At 44.5% G+C, this 24158-nt stretch overlaps 1 protein-coding gene across 1 annotated transcript in view; it reads left to right on the top strand.

Moving 5' to 3' along the window:
• Positions 1–5864: 5864 nt before the first annotated feature.
• rras2 (RAS related 2) overlaps positions 5865–24158 on the top strand; it is a 51977-nt gene continuing 33683 nt past the window's right edge. The window contains exon 1 of the mRNA XM_069897585.1: positions 5865–6308. Coding sequence (XP_069753686.1) covers positions 6207–6308 — 102 coding nt within the window. The 5' untranslated portion in view covers positions 5865–6206. The remainder of the gene's footprint in view (positions 6309–24158) is intronic.

Below are 24158 nucleotides of genomic sequence, written 5' to 3'. Positions count from 1 at the left end.
ATTGCACCTGTAAATTGGCATAACTTCATTTAGCTTAATAATTCTATTTATTTTAATCACTCATCTCTGTTTGATGTGGTCAATAACTTTGATACAGTAAAATGTTATTCTGTTTCCCTCACTCTGATATCTGACAAATCAGGAAAATTTAATAGCGATGTTTATAATCTTAATTCTGATTGATCAGATTTGCCTGATCAATAATTGTCTCCTGAAGTTAGAGGAGTCAGACTTGAATCAATTGGAAATGACATAAGAGCATTGGATCCTAGTGTAATGATTGAAGATCTATATAAAGATGAAAGGGCGTTTATATGATATAACCACACACACACACACACCCCCCCCAAGATCTTCAGTTACTTTCAAGTCCTTCTGTGCAGTGTTTGAAAATTTATGTAGAACAAATCAAGAGCTATTGTTTGTAACAAGAGTCTTTAAATTTTCTGTTGAAACATAAATAACAGAAGACAGTTAAAACAAATAGGACTGGTAATGAGGTGCATAATAAATGTTTTCAGTGCCTGCAGATTGCATTTTATCCAGCATAAAAGAGGCCTTGGATACCAGAAGCAGGGGAGCGCAATGCAAATGTTTCCTCCAAGTGCTACATAGTCCTGACTTGGATTTCTTTTGCCCTTCCTTTGTGCTGCTGGAACTCTTTATTCACTTGTACAATGAGTGTATTATCACCATTTGGATAAAAGCAGTTCATAATCTTGTCAGTAAAAGCAGCAAATAGCATACTGTTAAAAAGATGCATTCATTTTTTAATTTTTTCAGGACTGATCTGCTTCTTGCAGTTTTATATATTTTTTTTAACCTTAAGCAATACAAACAATACAAAGGAGTGATGGAGTGGAGTTTGACTTGAATTACTTTGGTTAGGAAATAAAATCAATTTAATTATCTGATGAATATCAAAATGAAAAGGAAGAATTGGCTGGTGCCTTGCATTTGCTGAAGAGTCTGGATCGAAGGAGTATATAAGAAACGTTAATAAATTCAATTGTGAAGACATTGCTCCTGTCTTCAAAAAAAGATGCTGGCTGTCTACCCTACATTTGCTTCTCAGAATGCTTGGAGACCTTCATCTTTCCCCCACGCTTCTGACTGGTATCAAAGCTAAAAGGTGACGAGAACAGGGTGATCTGAAGGTATTGTGTAGATGATTGAAAATGACAGGTGGATGAAGATGACGTTTAAATATATATGGGACCTTGAGATTAATCAATACATGAAAAAGGAAATCATGAAAATTTATAAAAGCTGCAGTTGTGTCTAGTTATAGGTACCACAATTCCGAAAGGATGTTAAGATTTCAAAAGGATGTAATGTGTATTTGGTGGAAAATTTAAAAAAACTAGGGTAAGAATGAAGATGACTGGTTGGGAAAAAAATATGAAGTCAAGAGTTTTTACACAGTCAATGGTGAGGTCTTGAGGTTACTGGCAGGATCAGAGACTGGGCGTCAAAATGGAGCTTGCCAGCTCTCTAAAGGAAAATATTTGCAGGACGGATGGAGAAGGGTGGAGTGGACAAGTTGGATTGACCTTCATAGTGCAGACTTGAAGGGTGGAATTGTTTGCTTCCCTCCTTGAACCATCTGATTCAAGTCAAGTTTATTGTCATCTGATTGTACAAGTAGAACCCGACCAACCAACATTCTGCAGTTCTCAGTGCAAAACACGCAAACATGCAACTAGACACATAAAGACAAGCAATACCGATGCAGGACGAGTATCTTACCGGTATTTTTTTAAATGTAGATATACTGCACTGTAGCAGGGCATTTCGGCCCACCAGTCCATGCAGCCCAATTTGCACCCAATTAACCTACAACCTCGGTACATTTCGAATGGTGGGAGGAAACCAAGACCCCAGAGAAAACCCACGCAGACACAGGGAGAACGAACAAACTCCTTACAGACAGCGCGGGATTCGAACCCACGCCAATATTGCTGGCGCTTTAAAGATGTTGCGCTAACTGCTGCCCCAACCGTGCAATAAATAAATACGTATAGTTTCAAGAATATAAACATCTCGGATGGTTTTTGGTCAGGTGTAGTGTATCCTTGCTGTTAAGGCTACATCATTGGATGGGCGTTCATCCGCGGAACTTCGCTCTCATTTTTTTTCCCCACAGGACACTGACAGGCTTCTTTTGATCAACCAGCGGATGTAACTGGAGACACAGGAGACTGCAGATGCAGGAATTTGGAACAACAAACAAACTGCTGGAGGAGCATCAGTCGTAGAAAAGGAATTGTCATCGTTTTGGACCAGAACTCTTCGACAAGTCATTGAACCAACCTGACTTGCAGTTAGAGACGCGGTATCACAATCGGTTTGATGGGGGCGCTAATAAGCTAAGAAGTCAGGGAACAGAGCTGAATATATTGCGCAAAAACATCAGGCAATTTAAAAAGAAATGGAGTCTACGCCACCCAAACTATGAAACATAGGTAACATTACACGTGAAATGACAATGTTCATTCCGCGTTAAAATTGAATTCTAAGAAACAGAATTAACAAACTGGTCGTTGCAATTTCAGGGCGCATCCAATGGCCCATTTTTCTTCAAGGGAAATGGCAGCTATTCCACAGCGAACTGTTGCCACTTGGTCATGCCGGTTCAGGATTTAGCCACTCATGCACCCAAATCCAGGGTTGCAAATCTCGATGGATCGATGTCCCCAACAAATCTGTTGCTGCCGGGGAGAATGAACTTGCCGAGATTCCCAGGTCTAATCTGCTGATGAAAGGTGATCTGCATTGCTCACCCTGCCCATTTTAACATTCAAAGATTCATTTCAATCTGTATCTTTGGAGTTTAGTTATTTTATTTCCTGTAATAATGAGTAGCTTGTAATTAAGAGAGGACAGCATTTGGACAACAGGAGAAACGAGTCTAAGAAACTCCCCCCCCCCCCCCCCCGCCGTCTCCTTCCTCTAGTTTTCCCTCTCTCCCCTTTTTCACAATTTAGCACATTTTGGCTGCTTGTCTGGACTCCCCCCCCCCCCCCCCCCAACTTTCTCGCGACTTTGATTAAGATGCCTGCCTGCTTTTTGCCTATATCTTGTCCAGTGGACGCTGCGAGATCGGCTGAGTTCCTCCAGTTTTTCTGTATGGTTTTAGAACAGGAGGAAATAATGACAAGTTGGGGACTTAGCGATTAGTTGAAATGGTTTCGAGTCGGGGCCTTTATCGCGAGGTAGAGAGTGGATTGGTCAATATTTAAAATGCACTTCAAATTAAAATCTACAAGGTTTATGCTCCAAACTGACAGTGAATAATTCTGTTCGATTCGCGAAACCTCATGCCAATGGTTTCAATATGGCAATACAAATCCATTTTAAGCTATTCTCAAGTTTTCATAATCATGGTACTTTGGATGAATGGAAAAGTTGAATAACTTCATTCCTCTCTGCCGAGACGTGTACATGTTACATTAATATTAAATAGGATACCATCATCATTCCTTTCTGCTGAGTGGCTATTGCAGTACATATATTAATATTAAGGAGGACGTTGCCGTTTAAGTTGGATCCGATAGAATGAAAGGGTCGTAACTCCGTAAAAATACAGATAACGTTCACTCGTGCATGATAAAATCTTAATTAGCGTGTTGCCTCAATTATAAGTGTGAATCCACGTGGAAAACAAGCCCCCCCCCCCCCCCAACCGTTGAATTACTTTCGGGTAAAATTTATGAACTAGGGAGTTACTGCGGGTGAACTCACAAAATACTCGAATTTTCTTTAAAACGGAAACAGATTTGCAAGATAATTTGGGACAAGCTCAAAGGAGTGAAATAAGAAAGTCTGCAGACGCTGTGATTGTAATGAAAACCCAAAAGTGCCGGAGTGCTGAGTTCCTCCAGCAATTTTGTGTGTTTACGACCTATACGCATTGTGGTCAGTTGACTACCGGTCAACTTTAATGTGCCCATATAAAGTTAATGATTTTTTCCCCCCAAAAAGCCATTTAAGCAACAGGAGCCCCCCCCCCCCCTCACTAACTAGGTTGACGCGATGTATTGTTTCTGTTCCACGTGCACATCTTCCCACTTTCCGTTTAGAGTCCAGTGATTTTTTTTCAACGGAAGTACTCCTTCCTTGGGTGAATTAAACAACATATCACTGGAGTTTTATCAGGGCTTCCCTCCTTTAAAATTGGCATCGGAAGACAGCCAGAAACACACAGGCTGCAGATCTGTAAACATCCATGGTCGGGGCGCGGGTAAACGTAAACACATCACATTTCTCTCGGTCAGCATTGATTTTTCTAGTTTTAAGCAAACCCTACCCCCCCCACCATCTGATTTCGCTGCTCCCATCTCTTTACCAACTCTTGTACTTTTTTTTCCTCTCTCTAACTTTTTTCCACCCCCTTTGTAGTGGTTTCTCCATCGCCTTTGGACCTCTCCCCATTTATACATGTAATTTCACCTTTTTTTAAAAAAAATTGACATACAGCGTAGCCCAATTATAGACCCCGGAGGAAACAGGAGATCCCGAGTAAAACCCACACAGACACGGGGAGAATATACAAACTCCTTACAGACGGCGCGGGATTCGAAGCCATCTGAAACCGCGCCGCCCGTACTTCATTCAAGGTTTACACCCGAAACTTGACCCGTGGATGCTCTCTGACCTGCCGAGTTCCTTCAGCAATTCTTTGTTTGCTTAAAACATATCAGTTTCCTTCTGTCGGAAAATGATCCCTTTAGCAGTCAGTGCATAAAGCGAATCATCAGGACGAATATTTTCTCAAGAAAATTTAATTCGTACATGTCGAAATGAACGAAAATAACTCGCGCTAATTAGGTGGTGGAGGAGGGAGGGGAGGGGATGGGGGGGGGAGGGTTGTCAAACTTAAAAGATGTGAGAAATCTCTTCCTGGAAGAATGGTAGCTGGAAGACACCGACGAATCGTAATTACCAAAAGGGAGGTAATATTTTTACTGCGAGATATTATGATTTGGAAACCACCGTCTTAAAAATGCGGTAATGCAGAAATAATTAATGTCAAACGGGGTTGTTGCAAAACTAAATTTGGAGTGCATTGGGGAAATAGCAAGCGCTGCTCATTTCAAGAAGCAGAAGGTAGACTGCACTTCTGCGCTGTAACTTTTTGAGTATTCCTTGGTACTGGAATGAATATCGGGTTGAATTTATAAAGGGCTTCAAACAGTCCAACAACAATGGCAGTGGTAGAGAGCGACAGTCGACGAGTTGATTTCCAGGTAGCACCTAATCCCAAAGTAATGGCATGACGAGGGGATTTCTGAAAGGGACGTGAGACGACGATGACGGGCGAGATGGGAACACCAAAGCTTACATTGGGGGAGATGGGTTTGCTGGCTGATTCATATTATGTTGAAATGCAAAGTTAAAACGTTTATGCACAACTAGTTGCCGGTGTAAAACTTCCAAAAAAAAAGGTGGGGGGGGGACATGATGGTTTGAACGTCCAGCGGGTTTATTTTGGGGGGGGGGGGGATATGCGTGGACTGAAAAGAGAGCAGATGAGAGGGATGCATGAACTGCAGCTCTTTTAGAAGAACACGATTGAAATAAAGATTTGCTGCTTTGCCGAATGTTTCTTGACCTTGGTGAAATTGGAAGCAGCGTCGGGCGATGCAGCGTGAAATCTATTACAGTCCGGATTGCTGATTCGAATCGGTTGCCCTGCTCCACGAGGAGTAACATTCGTCTTTTGCCTTCATTCAAGCCAAATGCAATGGGGTGGGGGGTGGGGGTTTAAAGTTTTATTTTAAATAATGGTCGAATGAAGAAAGCGAGCTGAATTCCGAACTGCTGGAGTGAACGCCGTGATTGGGAGAGCGTGAATATTCAGCAGCTCATTTGCGTGCATTATCATCTGCCGTGAGCGAGCGCCGGCCCCACAGCGGCCACCATTTGCCCGCAGTCGATGCTTTCATTTGCTCCTTCGGCGGCTGCGAGGCGCCGGTGTTGTGCCCGCCACCTGAGTCACGTCGCCCGGGGACGCCCATTTGTTCCACAAGGATAAAGTTTTCTGCTCTGAAGTGCGGGTGAAGTTTCCCCACCCCTCTCCGCCCTGCTGCCCGTCTCCCTCTCTCTGTCTGTGCTTCCCTCCCCCGTGCCTGGGTGGGTCGCCGGCAGCAAGGAGGTCGGTGCGGCAGAGCCGAGGCTCGGGCGGAGGCCCAGGCCTGGTTACCATGGCAGCCGCCAAGGACGGAGTGGTGCAGGAAAAGTACAAGCTGGTGGTGGTGGGCGGCGGCGGCGTGGGCAAGAGCGCTCTCACCATTCAGTTCATCCAGGTCAGTGCTTTGGCCCTCGGGCCTAATCCAGGCCGGGGGCTTTGGCCTAGTCGGTGTGGCGAGGGCGGAGATGGGGGTGCGGACGCCTCAGCCTGGGCCCGCTTTGACGAGTCCGGGCTGGCTTCACGGGGGTCGGGGAATGAGTGTGGACTTGTGCTCGAGTTTAGTTTCGGTCGCAGGCCGCTGTACGATTTCCACCCACAACTTTCGCGAGGATTTTTGGAAGTCCTGGTTCAGATAAGATCAAATCGTTTTCCTTACTCCTTCCCACTTCCCCTTTTTGGCCATTGCATTGATTTAGGATTGTGTCCATGACCGGGGGCTGAGCCATGTGCCGTCACCAGACTCGCATCCCTGTTCAGGCTTGGATACAACTGGTAACATTGTATTTGACGGGCATTAAAGTAGCCGATTGCCTCTTCTGTATGTGTCTCCGTGCGAATTTGGCTCAATTCGTTTGTGAGAGGTTGTAAAAGTTTCCGCACGCAGCAACGGCTGTGGGTTGCTGTTGTCAGAATGAAAAATCGAGACCATCTACGACTTGGTGATTCTCCTCTGCCCGAACCTCGTGCGGACGGTGTGTGCACTTTTTGTCGCAAGTATGCGAGAAATGAATATTTCGTGTCTTACTTAAGTGTTGGTTATCCTCCTGGAGTTGCGGTTCACGAGTTGTTTTCCCCCCTTCACTTGTTCGAAGAAGAGTGGGTAAATGGCAATCGCCTTTTATATTTAAGGGTTACGATGTGCTGTTTTGCGTCGGGAGTGAAAAGGCATTTGTTTCGCTGCCTTTACTCAATAATTTGTCACAACGGTTGAAATGGAGCAGCTGTTTAAAGTTGTGTTTACGACTGTTTGCCTTCGCCCAGCTGTCACTTAAACCTGTCCCTGACACACGCCCGTGATGATCTTCCATGGCGGCATTTACAATGCATTTAATTAGAGATGGTTGCTGGCTGGGAAAATATTGAGAATGTTACTCATAATGGCTGTAACCTTAGAATGCCGATTTCTTTTGCAGAAGGTATCTGTTTATCCGTAAGGCTGCAACATTTATTGTTATCACTGAATTTTCCCACTCAATCTGATGAGAGAGCAGATTAACCCAGAAACTCAATTGGCAAATATCGTTCAAACAAGAAAGTCTCCAGACGCTATGATTGTAGTTCACACAAAAATGTCAGCAAGTCACGAAGTTTTCTTTGGGTAGTAAAGATCAAGATGGATTGAGATGGGGAAGCAACCTAACAGCCAGAAGTTCGTTAAGGCAATCCCGTAGTTTTCTTTGGGTAGTAAAGAAACGGCGGCGGCCCCGATACGGGCAGGAGCAAGGGGGAGACGGCGGCCCCAGTCCGGGCACAGGGAGAGCAGCAGCGGCCCCGGCCCCGGTCCGGGCGAAGGGTAAACGGCGGCGGCCCCGATCCGGGCAGGAGCAAGGGGGAGACGGCGGCCCCAGTCCGGGCACAGGGAGAGCAGCAGCGGCCCCGGCCCCGGTCCGGGCGAAGGGTAAACGGCGGCGGCCCCGATACGGGCAGGAGCAAGGGGGAGACGGCGGCCCCAGTCCGGGCACAGGGAGAGCAGCAGCGGCCCCGGCCCCGGTCCGGGCGAAGGGTAGACGGCGGCGGCCCCGATACGGGCAGGAGCAAGGGGGAGGCGGCGGCCCCGGCCTCGGTCGAGTGAGGCAGGCGGAGGCCCCGGTCCGGACAGGGAGTGGGAGGCGGCGGCCCCAGTCCAGGCACAGGGAGAGCAGCAGCGGCCCCGGCCCCGGTCCGGGCGAAGGGTAGACGGCGGCGGCCCCGATACGGGCAGGAGCAAGGGGGAGACGGCGGCCCCGGCCTCGGTCGAGTGAGGCAGGCGGAGGCCCCGGTCCGGGCAGGGAGTGGGAGGCGGTGGCCCCAGTCCAGGCACAGGGTGAACTGCGGCGGCCTCGGCCCCGGTCCGGGCAGTATGGACCGACCTAGGAGGGGAGGCAGGCCCCTCCAGCCCGGGTAAGAAACCTGCATAGGAGAAGGCCACTCCGATATAAAACCTACGACCCAAGGACCTCGCTGCCACGTCCCAGCTTGCTTGGCCACGGCACACGAACCATGGGTGTAAAGGGTGGGGCCAGTACTGCGCGCACTGCACTCCACCTAAAAGCTCCTTTGCGCAGGCCCGAGGACAGGTCCACGTCCTCCCCCTCCACGTCCTCCCCCTCCACGTCCTCCCCCTCCACGTCCTCCCCCTCCACGTCCTCCCCCTCCACGTCCTCCCCCTCCACGTCCTCCCCCTCCACGTCCTCCCCCTCCACGTCCTCCCCCTCCACGTCCTCCCCCTCCACGTCCTCCCCCTCCACGTCCTCCCCCTCCACGTCCTCCCCCTCCACGTCCTCCCCCTCCACGTCCTCCCCCTCCACGTCCTCCCCCTCCACGTCCTCCCCCTCCACGTCCTCCCCCTCCACGTCCTCCCCCTCCACGTCCTCCCCCTCCACGTCCTCCCCCTCCACGTCCTCCCCCTCCACGTCCTCCCCCTCCACGTCCTCCCCCTCCACGTCCTCCCCCTCCACGTCCTCCCCCTCCACGTCCTCCCCCTCCACGTCCTCCCCCTCCACGTCCTCCCCCTCCACGTCCTCCCCCTCCACGTCCTCCCCCTCCACGTCCTCCCCCTCCACGTCCTCCCCCTCCACGTCCTCCCCCTCCACGTCCTCCCCCTCCACGTCCTCCCCCTCCACGTCCTCCCCCTCCACGTCCTCCCCCTCCACGTCCTCCCCCTCCACGTCCTCCCCCTCCACGTCCTCCCCCTCCACGTCCTCCCCCTCCACGTCCTCCCCCTCCACGTCCTCCCCCTCCACGTCCTCCCCCTCCACGTCCTCCCCCTCCACGTCCTCCCCCTCCACGTCCTCCCCCTCAAAAGATGCTCACAAACTCAAGCTAGCATGCTGGAACATCAGAACCATGCTAGACAAGACTGACAGCCACCGACCTGAACGTCGGTCTGCCCTCATTGCACGTGAACTCCTCAGACTTGACATCGACATAGCCGCTCTCAGTGAAGTCCGCCTGGCAGATGTAGGCAGCCTCCAAGAACGCGGCGCGGGCTACACACTCTACTGGTCTGGCAAGCCTTCGGATGAACGACGCCTATCTGGTGTAGGCTTCATGGTCAAGAGCTTCATTGCCTCCAAACTCGAAAACCTTCCGACAGGCCTCTCGGACCGAATCATGTCCATGCGACTCCCACTTCAAAACAAGCGTCACATCACCCTCATCAGTGTCTATGCTCCAACCCTCCAGGCGGAACCAGCAGAAAAGAACAAGTTCTACACCGACCTGCGCAACCTCATCCAACGTACCCCTACAGCCGACAAGGTTGTCATCCTGGGCGACTTCAACGCTCGTGTCGGCAAAGACTCAGAAACCTGGCCAGGAATCCTGGGCAAGCATGGCGTCGGCAAGTGCAACGACAATGGGCGCCTCCTGTTGGAGCTCTGCGCAGAACAGCGGCTTGTCATTACAAACACCCTTTTTCAGCAGAGGGACAGCCTTAAGACCACCTGGATGCATCCCCGATCCAAACACTGGCACCTCCTGGACTACATCCTGGTGCGGGAAAGTGACAAACAAGATGTGCTCCACACCAGGGTCATGCCTAGCGCGGAATGCCACACTGACCACCGGCTGGTTCGCTGCAAGCTCAACCTTCACTTCAAGCCAAAGCCCAGGAACAATAAAGCCCCCAGAAAGAGGTTCAATGTTGGAAAACTGCAGTCAGACGAAGCGAGAGGAAACTTCCAGGCAAACCTCAAAGCAAAGCTCGACGTTGCAACCCGCCTCACGGACCCGTCCCCTGAAACCCTCTGGGATCAGTTGAAGGCTACCATACTGCAATCCACTGAAGAGGTACTGGGCTTCTCCTCCAGGAAAAACAAGGACTGGTTTGACGAAAACAGCCAGGAAATCCAGGAGCTGCTGGCAAAGAAGCGAGCTGCCCACCAGGCTCACCTTATAAAGCCGTCCTGTCCAGAGAAGAAACAAGCCTTCCGTCGCGCATGCAGCCATCTTCAGCGCAAACTCCGGGAGATCCAAAATGAGTGGTGGACTAGCCTCGCCAAACGAACACAGCTCAGCGCGGACATTGGCGACTTCAGGGGTTTCTACGAGGCTCTAAAGGCTGTGTACGGCCCCTCACCCCAAGTCCAAAGCCCGCTGCGCAGCTCAGACGGCAAAGTCCTCCTCAGCGACAAGATCTCCATCCTCAACCGATGGTCAGAACACTTCCAATCTCTTTTCAGTACCAACCGCTCAGTCCAAGATTCCGCCCTGCTCCAGCTCCCTCAACAGCCCCTAAGGCTAGAGCTGGATGAGGTTCCCACCCTGGATGAGACATATAAGGCAATCGAACAACTGAAAAGTGGCAAAGCAGCAGGTATGGATGGAATCCCCCCAGAAGTCTGGAAGGCTGGCGGCAAAACTCTGCATGCCAAACTGCATGAGTTTTTCAAGCTTTGTTGGGACCAAGGTAAACTGCCTCAGGATCTTCGTGATGCCACCATCATCACCCTGTACAAAAACAAAGGCGAGAAATCAGACTGCTCAAACTACAGGGGAATCACGTTGCTCTCCATTGCAGGCAAAATCTTCGCTAGGATTCTACTAAATAGAATAATACCTAGTGTCGCTGAGAATATTCTCCCAGAATCACAGTGCGGCTTTCGCGCAAACAGAGGAACCACTGACATGGTCTTTGCCCTCAGACAGCTCCAAGAAAAGTGCAGAGAACAAAACAAAGGACTCTACATCACCTTTGTTGACCTCACCAAAGCCTTCGACACCGTGAGCAGGAAAGGGCTTTGGCAAATACTAGAGCGCATCGGATGACCCCCAAAGTTCCTCAACATGATTATCCAACTGCACGAAAACCAACAAGGTCGGGTCAGATACAGCAATGAGCTCTCTGAACCCTTCTCCATTAACAATGGCGTGAAGCAAGGCTGTGTTCTCGCACCAACCCTCTTTTCAATCTTCTTCAGCATGATGCTGAACCAAGCCATGAAAGACCCCAACAATGAAGACGCTGTTTACATCCGGTACCGCACGGATGGCAGTCTCTTCAATCTGAGGCGCCTGCAAGCTCACACCAAGACACAAGAGAAACTTGTCCGTGAACTACTCTTTGCAGATGATGCCGCTTTAGTTGCCCATTCAGAGCCAGCTCTTCAGCGCTTGACGTCCTGCTTTGCGGAAACTGCCAAAATGTTTGGCCTGGAAGTCAGCCTGAAGAAAACTGAGGTCCTCCATCAGCCAGCTCCCCACCATGACTACCAGCCCCCCCACATCTCCATCGGGCACACAAAACTCAAAACGGTCAACCAGTTTACCTATCTCGGCTGCACCATTTCATCAGATGCAAGGATCGACAATGAGATAGACAACAGACTCGCCAAGGCAAATAGCGCCTTTGGAAGACTACACAAAAGAGTCTGGAAAAACAACCAACTGAAAAACCTCACAAAGATAAGCGTATACAGAGCCGTTGTCATACCCACACTCCTGTTCGGCTCCGAATCATGGGTCCTCTACCGGCATCACCTACGGCTCCTAGAACGCTTCCACCAGCGTTGTCTCCGCTCCATCCTCAACATCCATTGGAGCGCTCACACCCCTAACGTCGAGGTACTCGAGATGGCAGAGGTCGACAGCATCGAGTCCACGCTGCTGAAGATCCAGCTGCGCTGGATGGGTCACGTCTCCAGAATGGAGGACCATCGCCTTCCCAAGATCGTATTATATGGCGAGCTCTCCACTGGCCACCGTGACAGAGGTGCACCAAAGAAAAGGTACAAGGACTGCCTAAAGAAATCTCTTGGTGCCTGCCACATTGACCACCACCAGTGGGCTGATAACGCCTCAAACCGTGCATCTTGGCGCCTCACAGTTTGGCGGGCAGCAGCCTCCTTTGAAGAAGACCGCAGAGCCCACCTCACTGACAAAAGGCAAAGGAGGAAAAACCCAACACCCAACCCCAACCAACCAATTTTCCCTTGCAACCGCTGCAATCGTGTCTGCCTGTCCCGCATCGGACTGGTCAGCCACAAACGAGCCTGCAGCTGACGTGGACTTTTTTACCCCCTCCATAAATCTTCGTCCGCGAAGCCAAGCCAAAGAAGAAAGAAAGAAAGATCAAGATGGATTGAGATGGGGAAGCAACCTAACAGCCAGAAGTTCATGTTAAGGCAATCCCGTAGTTTTCTTTGGGTAGTAAAGATCAAGATGGATTGAGATGGGGAAGCAACCTAACAGCCAGAAATTCATGTTAAGGCAATCCCGTAGTTTTCTTTGGGTAGTAAAGATCAAGATAGATTGAGATGGGGAAGTAACCTAACAGCCAGAAGTTCATGTTAAGGCAATCCCGTTGGAGAGTGCCCAGACAGAATATTCTTCAATTTGGTGATGGCCTTGATTTGGCGGTGTATTTGACCATGGATGGACCTGTCAGCTCGGGAGTTGTTCTTCTGTTTCATCTTGGAAATATTTCCATTTGCCTTCCAAAGTGAAGGTTTGCAATATTTGAAATTTATCAACATCCAGAAATAAACGTCATTTGATTAATGCCCACTCAGTGCCAGGAATAATCATTGCTTCCACCAGGAAGTGTATTTTTGTTTGAAGAAGCTTAGTTGAATAAGAGTCCTAAGTGAGCAAATGACCTTCATTCTTTGTTTAAGGATTATTATGCACTGTTCCGCGATGGGAGAAAGAGGCTTGTTTTAATTCGGTAACTTACAACTTGAACTTTTAAACAGCTGCTATATTTCAGCTGCATTGTTTCCAGCATTATGTACTGAAGAATCAAAGAAGTACACCGCAGCACTTTACACAAGATGAGAGCTGCAGTTTTTAACTTCTAACAAAATCGCATGGAGTTGGGACCAAAAAAATCCAAATATCTCTCAGTTGCCTGCAATTCTGATAGGAAATCTTGACTTGTGTGTCCCCAATTTTTTTTTTCAAGCAATATTGGTTTGAAATACTGTTCTCACTTCACTCTGCAATTTCAACAACACTTGGTGGTGGCTAAACCAGTCATTCTCAACCCTTTTTTTTGGCTATGACCCTTGACACTGCTCAAAGTTTGAGTCCCTTCCCTGTGAAGCTTTATTGTTCCATATTTCTCTCCTACCGACTACATTTTTTAAAAAAAGTTTTATGATTTCAGTCTAATGAAATGGCTGACCTAAACAAAATTGAATATGAGAGCATCCATGCTGCAAAACTGGACCATTACAGCAAAGCAGTCATTGCTCACTCGAGGGTAACTGGAGGGTAATATTTGCCAATGGTTAATTTTAAATAAAATATTGGGGTAAACTTCATGAGAGAGGGATATTTTAAATCTGGTTCATTCACTCAAACAAGAAGGGAGGCTCCACAAAGCTACAGGCCAGTTAGCATAACATTTGTCAAAAGGAAAATATTAAATGTTACGGCACTGAAGGAAAAAATGTTAATTGGGAATATGATTGACTTATTGCAGTCTTTGAAGAAGTAATGAGCTGTGGAAAAAGGGGAATTGTTGGATGTACGATATTTGGGTTTTCAGGAAACATTTAATGAGGTGAAAATTGGAAGATTTGGGGGTGGAAAAGTTCATGTTGTTGGGAGAGGTATATTGGGATGGTTAGAAAATTGGCTGTTTAGCAATAGTCAGAGTTAGCAGGACGTCTGTGACACGAGCAGTTAGTGACAAATTTAGAACATTGGGGAAAGTTTGAAATTACAGTTTTTACAGGAAAACGAAAGACTGCAGCATGATCTGGGTTTCATTCATTAATATGCACAAGGCGAGGATGAGGAAAGCTAACAATGTGATTGTTCATTTTTGGAGAATTTAAAGCTTCAATTATAAATGGGATTGGCGAGTACACTTTTGCAAGAATGTGTGCAGGATTAGTATTCTGATTTAAGCTTGAGTGTTACCTGTAATACATTGGAAGCAGTTCTAAGAAGGGTTACTGAACCTGAAATATGTGGATTGCCTTGAGGACAGATTGCTTGTACTGTATTTGCTAGAATTCTGGAGAGGAGATCATTGAAATAGACAAGTTATGAAATGTCTCAACAAACTGGATGCAGAGTCAAAAATCTAGAACTTGGCTTAAGTTTAAAACTAAGTTGAAGTGATTTTTTTTGTTCCCCAGAGGGTAACAAGTCTTTGCAACTTAGCCCATCAACGGTGGTGAAAGCAGTCTTTCAATATTTTTGCTAAGAAACATACTGATGACTTTTTGACTGGTAACCCTAAGTATACTGCAAAATGGATTTGTGGTTATAATCAGATCAGCATTGATCTTGTATTAGAGCAAGGTTTGAGACCTGAGAGGGCAATTAATGTGTATGTTTGTATCCCTGACTCCAATTGGTTGTTGGCTGTTTAAATGTTCAGAAATCTATTACATTATGAATACTCCAAGTGAAATTGAGCCATTCAGATTGCTCAAAGCAGCATAACATTTGTTCCTTTATATTATGTAGTTGTCTGAATGTCGATCTGTTTTCTGTCCATTGCGTTCTTTGGATCCCTTTGTTTCATTAGTTATAAAAAAAGTAAATTTTGCAGTCATTGGCAAAGAACTATATTCACCATTCATTATTAAAGATACTTGGGGGCTGTTGGTTTTTAAGCTATTGCAGGGGAATGTGGAGATCCATCTTAGTATGGCAATCCTTGTGAAATCTAGAATGCTAGCGAGCCGATCATGAAGAAGCAGGTTCCTTAACTAAGTAGTTCAGTCTTCTCTGGGATGTGTGGAGTAAAACCAGAAATAAACAGAACATTAATTTTGATGTAAAATAATCTGGAAGTGAAAAAACAAAGTTAAAATTCAAATTACTGTTAAAGAATTTTAATTTGTACTTGAAACACTTGTAAAAGCTAAGTTCTGAGTGGCCATCTCTAATTTGCCATGTTTTGTGAGGCAATATCAGAGCCACATCCAATCATGCTTTTACTTGAGAATCCTAACAAAGAGCCTTCCTTAAATCTGCATTTGATAGCAGTTTGTGTTAATGCTGCTGTCTAATTCAGTAATCAAAGTGCGAGCCAATAGTTTGAAATGTCATGAACAACGGTAAGCTTTATGTGCATTTGAAGAGTAAAAAGTGTAGAATGGTGATATTAGTCAATGAAATTGTTGGAAACTGTTGGTAACCAATTAACATTGTTTGGTGAGAGTGATTAAAGGGTAGTTATTTAATAGCTGAGTGTTTATTGCTTATCTTTATTGGATTTAGAAAGGGTGAATAAAAAGGTGTGTAGTACTATTAGGGATGAGTTCAGTACAGTAGTTAAAATCTAACTTGGAAGATGGTGAAGAATTAAAATCAATTTGGGTGAATTTGAAAACTGTCAAGGGGCAGAAAAAATTGGAAGTTTTTATAGTCCACCAAATTTTTTTTTATATAATGGACTCATTATAATGGGAATTTGGTGCATTTAAGAGGTAATGCATTCCTATTAAGGCATGCAGAAATGAAAAGCGATCTTTCTATGGTTGTCTGGGAAAATTGTAAATTGTATTAAATTAAAAGATGCCAATAAAATTGCTCGAAATGGTACTAGGCCTGAGGGAGCAGAGCACTTGAGAACTGAGAAATAGGAGATAATGTAAATGACAGTGAATGAGTGTGAAAGTACCCTGATATTTGGGAATGGAGTAGTCAAATGGCACTGTGGTATCTTATTGCATGGTGGACCAGGTGGACAATTCCTGCTCCCAAATGTGGCATTGTGTAATATAATTTTTTCTTTAAATTTTTAGTGTAATGGTTTTTAACCAACAAAGTATTTATTCACAATAAATTTACAAAAAGAAAACTGTTAGAAGTCTCTTCTCACCCTTAGTTTAGTATTCATACATTTCCATCACTGTACATTGTAACATAAATTTCTGTTTATATCACTGTCATTGCTCCCCACCTTCACCACATCTATTGTTTCAAGGGCTTCACTCGGTCTCAGCCATTCTCAACCCTTTTTTTTGGCCATGCCCCCCCTTTGCTCAAAGTTTATGGGCCCCCTTTCCTGTGAAGCAATCAAGCTTGGTTGGTTTCTTCTGTATTTCCCTCCTATAAAAAAACACAAATAATTTGTAATTTCAGTCTGTGGCCTTCTTTGAATTTGCTGTGACCTGCAGGAGAACCAGGTGGCCCTTGTTAAGAATGGCTACTCTTGACTGTGGCCCTTCCCACAGTGCCCTCCCGTAGGCTGCATCAAGCCTCTCTGCGTCCCTCAGCAGGTACTCTCGCAGTCTAAAATATGCCAGTTGGTGGCATTCCTTCAACATCTGTGTGCTGTGTTAGGGTTAAATTAGAATGGTTATGGATAAATATGTCTTTAAAAGAGATAGATTGTGGAGGTTTAGTGTAGGTTACTTCAAAAATGGTAATGCTTCACAAAAGACATTTCATTTAAAATGCAAGAGCTTTCCTGAAGCTAGACGTTGAGGATCCAGTTGGCTTTGCAGGAGCAATGAAGAATGCTGATCTATTGTCTATGGGTCATAAAGTCTAGGCTCAGAGTACTGATAAGATATTTCAAAGATTGGATTTGGAGCCTTGGGAGAGGTTTTTACAAACCGAGAGAGGAAAAAACAAACCAGATTCTGAGAGAGAGCAGTAGCAGTTGAGGCTACAAAATGGCAAGCTTGTTGAAAACCCCATTTTGAAGACGGGTTCTGAGTTCAGCATGTTAAAAATTCTTGTTGACCTTACAAGAGGAAATGGCTGGCTAGAGTGTTTCTCCTAAAAGAAGGGAAACGAGGGTCTCTGTGGTGACTGAGAAGAAGAGGTTATCATTTGGAAAACCCATGATGGGGCAAGTTTCTTTGGCAAGACACTGAAGTGACTGATCAGAGGAAATCAGTTTGTGTGTCCCCAATGAGCAACAGATATCTCTCTGAAACCAACAGGATCCTTCCTGAGCAGTAACCATTTAACTTTAAGCACCAGAGCCTGGTGAAGATTCATAAATGTTAAATTCTGTGCACAGTATGGGAATTGCCTGATACAGGTGAACTTTGAGAAGTGAATGACCGGACTATGAAACAAAGAACTTTCCTGAACATGTACACATGACATACACATGCACTTAGAATTGGAAGGGGGTTAGGGTTTAAGATTGATCTTGTGATGTTTAAATAAAATTGATCTTGTTGTGATGTTTAAAGAAAATTAAAAGCAACTATGGTTTAAGTAACAATTATCTTGGTGAATTTCTATTGCTGCTGGGTTTTGGAGTTCTCGGGGCTCCTCTAACAGCTGAAAGACCAACAGATTTCGGACAGTCACTGAGAGACAAGGTTTTGATGGACACAACTTGGTGAGGTAGTTTCAAGAGTAAACATCCAGGTTATCTGATGGAATGCCTCATTGCCGGTGCTAACAAATAGTCACCAGGACTTATCCCAGCTGGTGGTGAGTAGAATGCTCCCAGTCAGATCCTTCCTGTATGACTGGACCATCACCCAGAACATGCATTGTCCCCAAGATGACTAGAATGGAGATGGTTACATTCCTCTTTGCAGAATGCAAATTCGTTAAGACTGTGTAGAGAAGGATGCAAGGGTCCTTGTCACAGTTCATCCCCAGAAGCAATGTGACTGTGGTCTCTGATATGCAGGCTGTTCCCAGGGACGCACACAGTCAGACAATCAAAATTGCTGGAAAACCATCAACTCAGTGAAAGATGGTCTGCCTGAAATCTTTATTGTAAAGGTGTACCTCTAATTACAGTTTCTGTAATTCAGTAACTTAATGGTTAGAATCTTGCATTGAAAGAACAGAAAACAACCCACTTTTTCATATTGTTTAGTCCACAGAATTCAGATAAATGCGCTGTGCTTAAATAATTTTTTAAAAATCTGATCTTGTATTGCAAATGTTAACGTTTCACTTTTTTTGTCCTATTTGCTTTACCAATGTTATTGCTGAGAACAATTTTGGGTGTGGCAAATACTGTTTTACTTTGCATCAACTTGCATGCAGTGAAATTGGCTAAGTTCTTTTCATAGCACATTATCCTGTAATTTTTTTAAAATAGCAATCAGCTCAGATCATGCATAGTCAGGCACGTTTATTCATGCTCTTTTAAGTTTGCAAATTCTCTTGTTTTCGATCTTAAGACAATTTTGCAAAAAGTACTATTGCCTGCAGTGCCGCTCAGTTTAGAGTACCAGGATTTCGCCCAAGTGGAAAAGATTGAACATTGTCTTATTTAGAATAAGACGAGAACTAGCAAGTTGTGCCATAAATTCACTCAAATGCTTAATTTGAATGATGATTACCCATAGGTTTTTGTCAATGTTTTAATTTAAAAAAAACTGATTATGGAAGTGCTATTGAGGAATTAGTCACTGATTCATATTCCATTACTTGGTACTTCTGCACCTAATGTGCTTTGTGTGCATTTTGTGGTGTTCATCTGCAATCTTTGACTAAGTGAAGTATGGAAGCACTATTTTACTTAATGTTGATCACTGCCTTGTGTTGGTTTGTATGTGGACAGGTAGCAAGAATGCTTGCATGTTGCTGTTGGAAAAAAAAGTTTGGATCACTGAACTTTTTGGTTAACTTATTTATTTTTTCCTTTTGTGACCTCCATCTATTCTCACATGCCAGCATCCATTATAAGCCCACTGATTCATTCAGCTATTTTAACTTTGCCTCTTCTTTCTTCCTGCAAGGATTCTCTTCAAGTTTCTCCATCTGTCATATCAGCTCTGAGACATTTCATATTTGTGCCTTTTTAAGATGTCTTTATCTTTTTAATATTTAACTTTTAAGAAAATACAGAATATAGGACTTAATTACATTGTAATATAATAACAATAATATATTGAATGTAAAATCATAGGAAAACATTCATAAGGTCCAAAAATGGAAAGGAGAGTCCCTCTTCTCCCAGTGCCCCCTCCCCGATTTGAAAGGGGACAGGGAACAGAGGGAGATAAAAAGAAAGAAAATAGAAAAGAAAAAGTAACATTTTAAAAGTATTAAATTTCCAATAATGAGTATACTAATTGACAAATCTCAAAATAAATTATGCAATCTGGCCATTTAAGTAATCTAAATAAGGTTGCCAAATTTCAACAAACATAATCTATTTATTCCTAAGACTATAAGTAATCTTCTCAAGGGGAATACAGCTTTGCATTTCCATGTGATGTAGGGAATCGGATTTCCATGTTACCGATATATATTTCCTGGCTATTGACAATGCAATTTTAATACATTTAGATTTACTTTTGGAGAAGTTAACTTTTATAAACTGCCAAATTCCCCAGATGAAACAATTCTGAGTCTAAAGGGAAGTTCACCCCCAGAAATGTTGTCAACACTTCCCCCAATTCTATCCCAAAAGATCTTAATTTCATGCATAACCAGATGGAATGAAAAAAGTTATGAACATTTGTAACACACATCAGAAAATTCTGGTTTATTTCTATGTATCTTTTGAGGTGTGCGATAGAATTGGTGCAGGAAATTATAATGAATCAGTCTATATCTAGAATTAATTAAGGGAGTCCTGCTACCTACACATAGATGTGACCAGCATTGTGGATTGATTACAATGCCCAAATCAGATTTCCATCTCTCCCTCAATCTATGTAGTCCAGATTTAGGGCATTGATCTTGGATCAGAGCATATTGGAGATAAATTTGGGTTCTTTCTTAACCTTAAACCATGTCTTTGCTCCATCACAGCAGATGAGGATCTTTTTACCTTAAACTTCTACCCTCTGACTTCTCCTCATTAAAACAAGAAAAGGGATTTCTTTGTCCTCGCCTTCTGACCCATCAACCTCCACATCCAGCAGATTATTCTTCATAATTTCTGCCACATCCAATAGCTTCCATCCCTGGAATGCATTTCCCCCTGCCTTCCCTTTCCAGCATTCTGAAATACTGCTCTCTATGGAGCTCCCAGGTTCACAAACCACGCTAATGAATGTAACCTCAGGAAATGCAAAATCTACTTTTGTCCCTCTTCCTTACCCTCTGGTGACTCAATCCTAAAAGGGACATCAATGAGTTTGTACTTTCCAATCACATGTATTACCTTGGTGCTTAATAGAACATGGAACAGTACAACACAGTATAGTCCCTTCAGCCCACAATGCTGTGCTGACCTATATAAACCTACACCAAGTTCAATCTAACGCTTCCCTCTGTCACTGTCCAGAACTCCCCATTTTTTTTGCATCCATGTGCCAATCTGAGAATATCTTCAATATCACTATGAAATCAGCCTCCACCCTCACCCCCATCAGTGTCATGTAGGCTGCCACCATTATGTTAATTATAGAAAATAACTACCTTTGACATCTGATCTAGTATTGGCTATTTCTGCCCTGGGAGAAAGGTGGTTGCTGTCAGTGCCCCTCCTAATCTGGTCTCTTTATTGAGTTGCCTCTACTTCTTTTTTCATCCCAAAGGGGGACAAGCCTGAACTTGTATAAACTTTCAATGTTCTGTGCTCTCACTTGCTTCCATAGAATTGTTTTTGCTACATGGTGATGGAACTGAATGTGCAGTGGGTATGATCAAGGCCTTCATGCAAGGTCTGCATTCCAGTTCACCTATCATAATTACAGGTCCATGCTGGATGCCATCTCACTGGCTCTATACAAAGCCCTGGAACACCTGGACAGCAAAGATGCATGCATCGGGATGGCTCTTTATCAACTACAGTTCGGCATCTAACATCATCGTCCCCTCAAAACTAATCAGCAAACTCTAATACCTGGAAATTAACACCCCACTGTGTAATTGGATCACCTCCAGACCATAATCAGTGAAGATTGGTAAGAACTTCTCCACAATCTCCATCAGTACTGGAGCGCCACATGACTGTGTTCTTGGCCCCCTGCTTCACTCAATTTACACCTATAATTGCGTGACTCAGTATGACAATAACACCATCTTCAAATTTGCCATTGATACCATGGTAGTGGGTTGTATAAAGGAAGGGGATGAATCAGCATACAGGATGGAGATGGAAAACTTGGGTGACCAATTGCACTCAGTGTCACCAAAACAAAGGAGCTGATTGTTGATTTGAGGAAAGAAAAGCCAGAGGTCTACGATCCAGTGATCAATGGGGGATTAGAGGTGGTGAGGGTATGCAATTTTAAGTTCTTGGGAGTCACCATCTTGGAGGATGTTTCCTGGATCCAACACACCAATTGCATTGTGAAGAAAGTATGTCAGTGCCTCTACTTTCTCAGGAGCTTGCGGAGGTTTGGTGTGACATCAGAAACCCTGGCAAATTTTGAGAGGTGTGGTGGAAAGAGTTCTGACTTGCTGCATCACAGTTCTGGTATGGGAACACCAATATCCCTGAGTGTAAAGCTCTCCAAAAGGTCCTGAACACAGCCCAGGACGTCACAGGTAAAACCCATCCCACTGTTGATTACTGAGTCTGCCATCGGAGAGCAGCAGTCATCATCAAAGACCCTCGCCATCCAGCACACACTCTACTCTGTTCTTGCTTCTTCCATCAAGAAAGAGGTTTTGGTGCCACAACACTTGCACCATCAGGCTCCAGAACAGCTGCTACCCCATATACTCTTCATCAACAAACTCAATGAGAGACTCATTTAAAGATTCTTACTTGTGGACTTGATTGATTTTCGTTTTGTTCTCTATGAATTGTACCATCAGTTTGTTTACATCTATTTTCTGTTTACAGTTCTACGTTTACACTGTGAAGTTTTTTTGCATTACCAATTAGTGGTAATTCTTCTGCACTGGCAGGAAAAAGGAATCACAGGGATGTTATACATGTACTCTGACAATAAATCTGAATCTAGTTCTGAGGAAGAGGAGGGACTGCAGTGCCTAGTCATCATGCCATTGTGGTTAGATCAGGATGACTCTTTGGAGATGTTTACTCCAAGGAACTTAACTATTTATTATGTCTGTCTTGGGATTGTTGATGCAGATGAGTCTGAGGTTCTCGCTGGCCAGATTTTCAGCTCCTTAATCTTATGTCAAGGGAGATGTCGTGGCACCAAGTCACCACTCCCTTTGTCTCCCTTCCATGTTCTGACTCGTTGTTGTTTGAGATCTGACCTAGAGTTGGTGACATCTGTAAATTTATAGGAGTGGTGGAGTGTTATTTTCAATGCAATCGTAGGTGTGCAGGAAGTATAGAAGGGGATGAGTTGGTGACCTTGTGATGCACTGGTGTTGATGGCGATGTAAATGGTATTACCAATTTTCACAGATGTTGAGACTTCTGAGACATGGTTTCCCCATTGCTTCAAGGTGCAATATGATGGGTTGACTGTATTTCTCAAGCTGGAGATCATTGCTGCTTTATGGACCTTGTGCTTGGTACGAAGAATGAAATGTTGGCTTGTGAGTATGCTTTTTCAACTTGAGGCTTTGGAGTTGCATTTTTTTTATCTATGACTTTTTCAAAGTCTTTTGTTATTTGGGGAGATCCTGTGCAATGGCAGCTCGTGGTATAAGATTCTGGTCTTGAATGGCTTTTGTAAAAAGTCCAAGACTCTAATATAAAAGAGGAGGTAAACTGATTCTCCCTGGTGACTACAAAGTGTGAGGTAAAAGCAGGTGAACATGTGTGAAGTCATGATTAGCAAGGGAAGGGGAAAGCAAACTTCCCAACCAAGTTGTCCACCCGGCCAAAGGTTTAGAATGTGCAATTGTACCAATGGACTGTTGTGAGACTTTGTAGCAGTGCTCTGGGTCTAAGCATTGGCCCTGCTTACATTGCACAAAGAAGGGCTTGTAAGGATGTCTGCATCACTTGCCATGAAAGGTGCTGATGACTGTTGGTTGGACCCTGACTAATGCAGTCTGTCGTCATCTTGTCCCTAAAACACTAACAATGTGTTTACTTTTTTAAAAAAAGTGTGCCAAAAGACTTGAGATTAGCTTGAATTTGTGCTCTGCAAATTAGTTACTAAGCTCTCCACAGTGACTGTTGTTGCCTGAGGTCCACCGTAATTATTATGGTTTTCCTATTGAATAAAGAAAAGAAACTGTAATGATGAAAATGACATGAGGTCCAGAAATGAACTTGTTGGACTGGAAGTGATTTGGAGAAAAACAGCAAACGTGCTGTCATGAAGGACAAAAACCAGTCGAAAACCTGTGACCTAAAGTACAGATCATGGATGTAAAATGAACAGGAGATCCAGCAATGAACTGCCAACAACATGAGACTCTTCAGTGTAGACAAGGCTCACTTCCTCTGAACTGTTGAGAGCCAGGAATGAAGGACAAACAATTGGTTTGTACTGAAAGGATGCTTTGAAGAATATTGTTTTTTAACCTCTTTTTGATCACATGATTGGGGTGAGCTGAGAAATGTTTGTATTGTGGTTCACAAGGTATTATAATTGCATGGCGTAATTTGAACAGTTCAGAGGGTCTTTTCCTGTTTTGGCTTTCATATGTTGCAATATTCAGTCATAGTAGGATAACTTCAGAATCCATGTGGAAAACATTTGTGTTCTTCAGCTCATCAAAATGTCAGTATTTTTGGTTTTCAATTCATACTTTTATTTTTAACTGGTTATCTTTTAAACTGGCTGTATCTTTTAAACTAAATTCCTGGTCCCATTTTTCAGCTAAGAAGGGAGAACTGGTTAATTGTACAGACTGAAGTTTGGATTCAGCTAGCTCACTAATGGAAGTTATCTCTTTAATTATAATAAAATTTTAGGCATTGAGTTTTAAGTTTCCATTTTTGATTCTCTTGGGAATGTTCTTTGAAACTGTCTATTATTAAAATTCAGTGTGTTATCCATTGCTTTTGGCTAGCAAATCAAAATATCAAATGGCCCAT

This window comes from Narcine bancroftii, chromosome 1 (genome assembly GCF_036971445.1).
Source record: "Narcine bancroftii isolate sNarBan1 chromosome 1, sNarBan1.hap1, whole genome shotgun sequence".
Classification (NCBI taxonomy): Eukaryota; Metazoa; Chordata; class Chondrichthyes; order Torpediniformes; family Narcinidae; genus Narcine; species Narcine bancroftii.
This window is presented reverse-complemented; position numbering and strand designations above follow the sequence as displayed.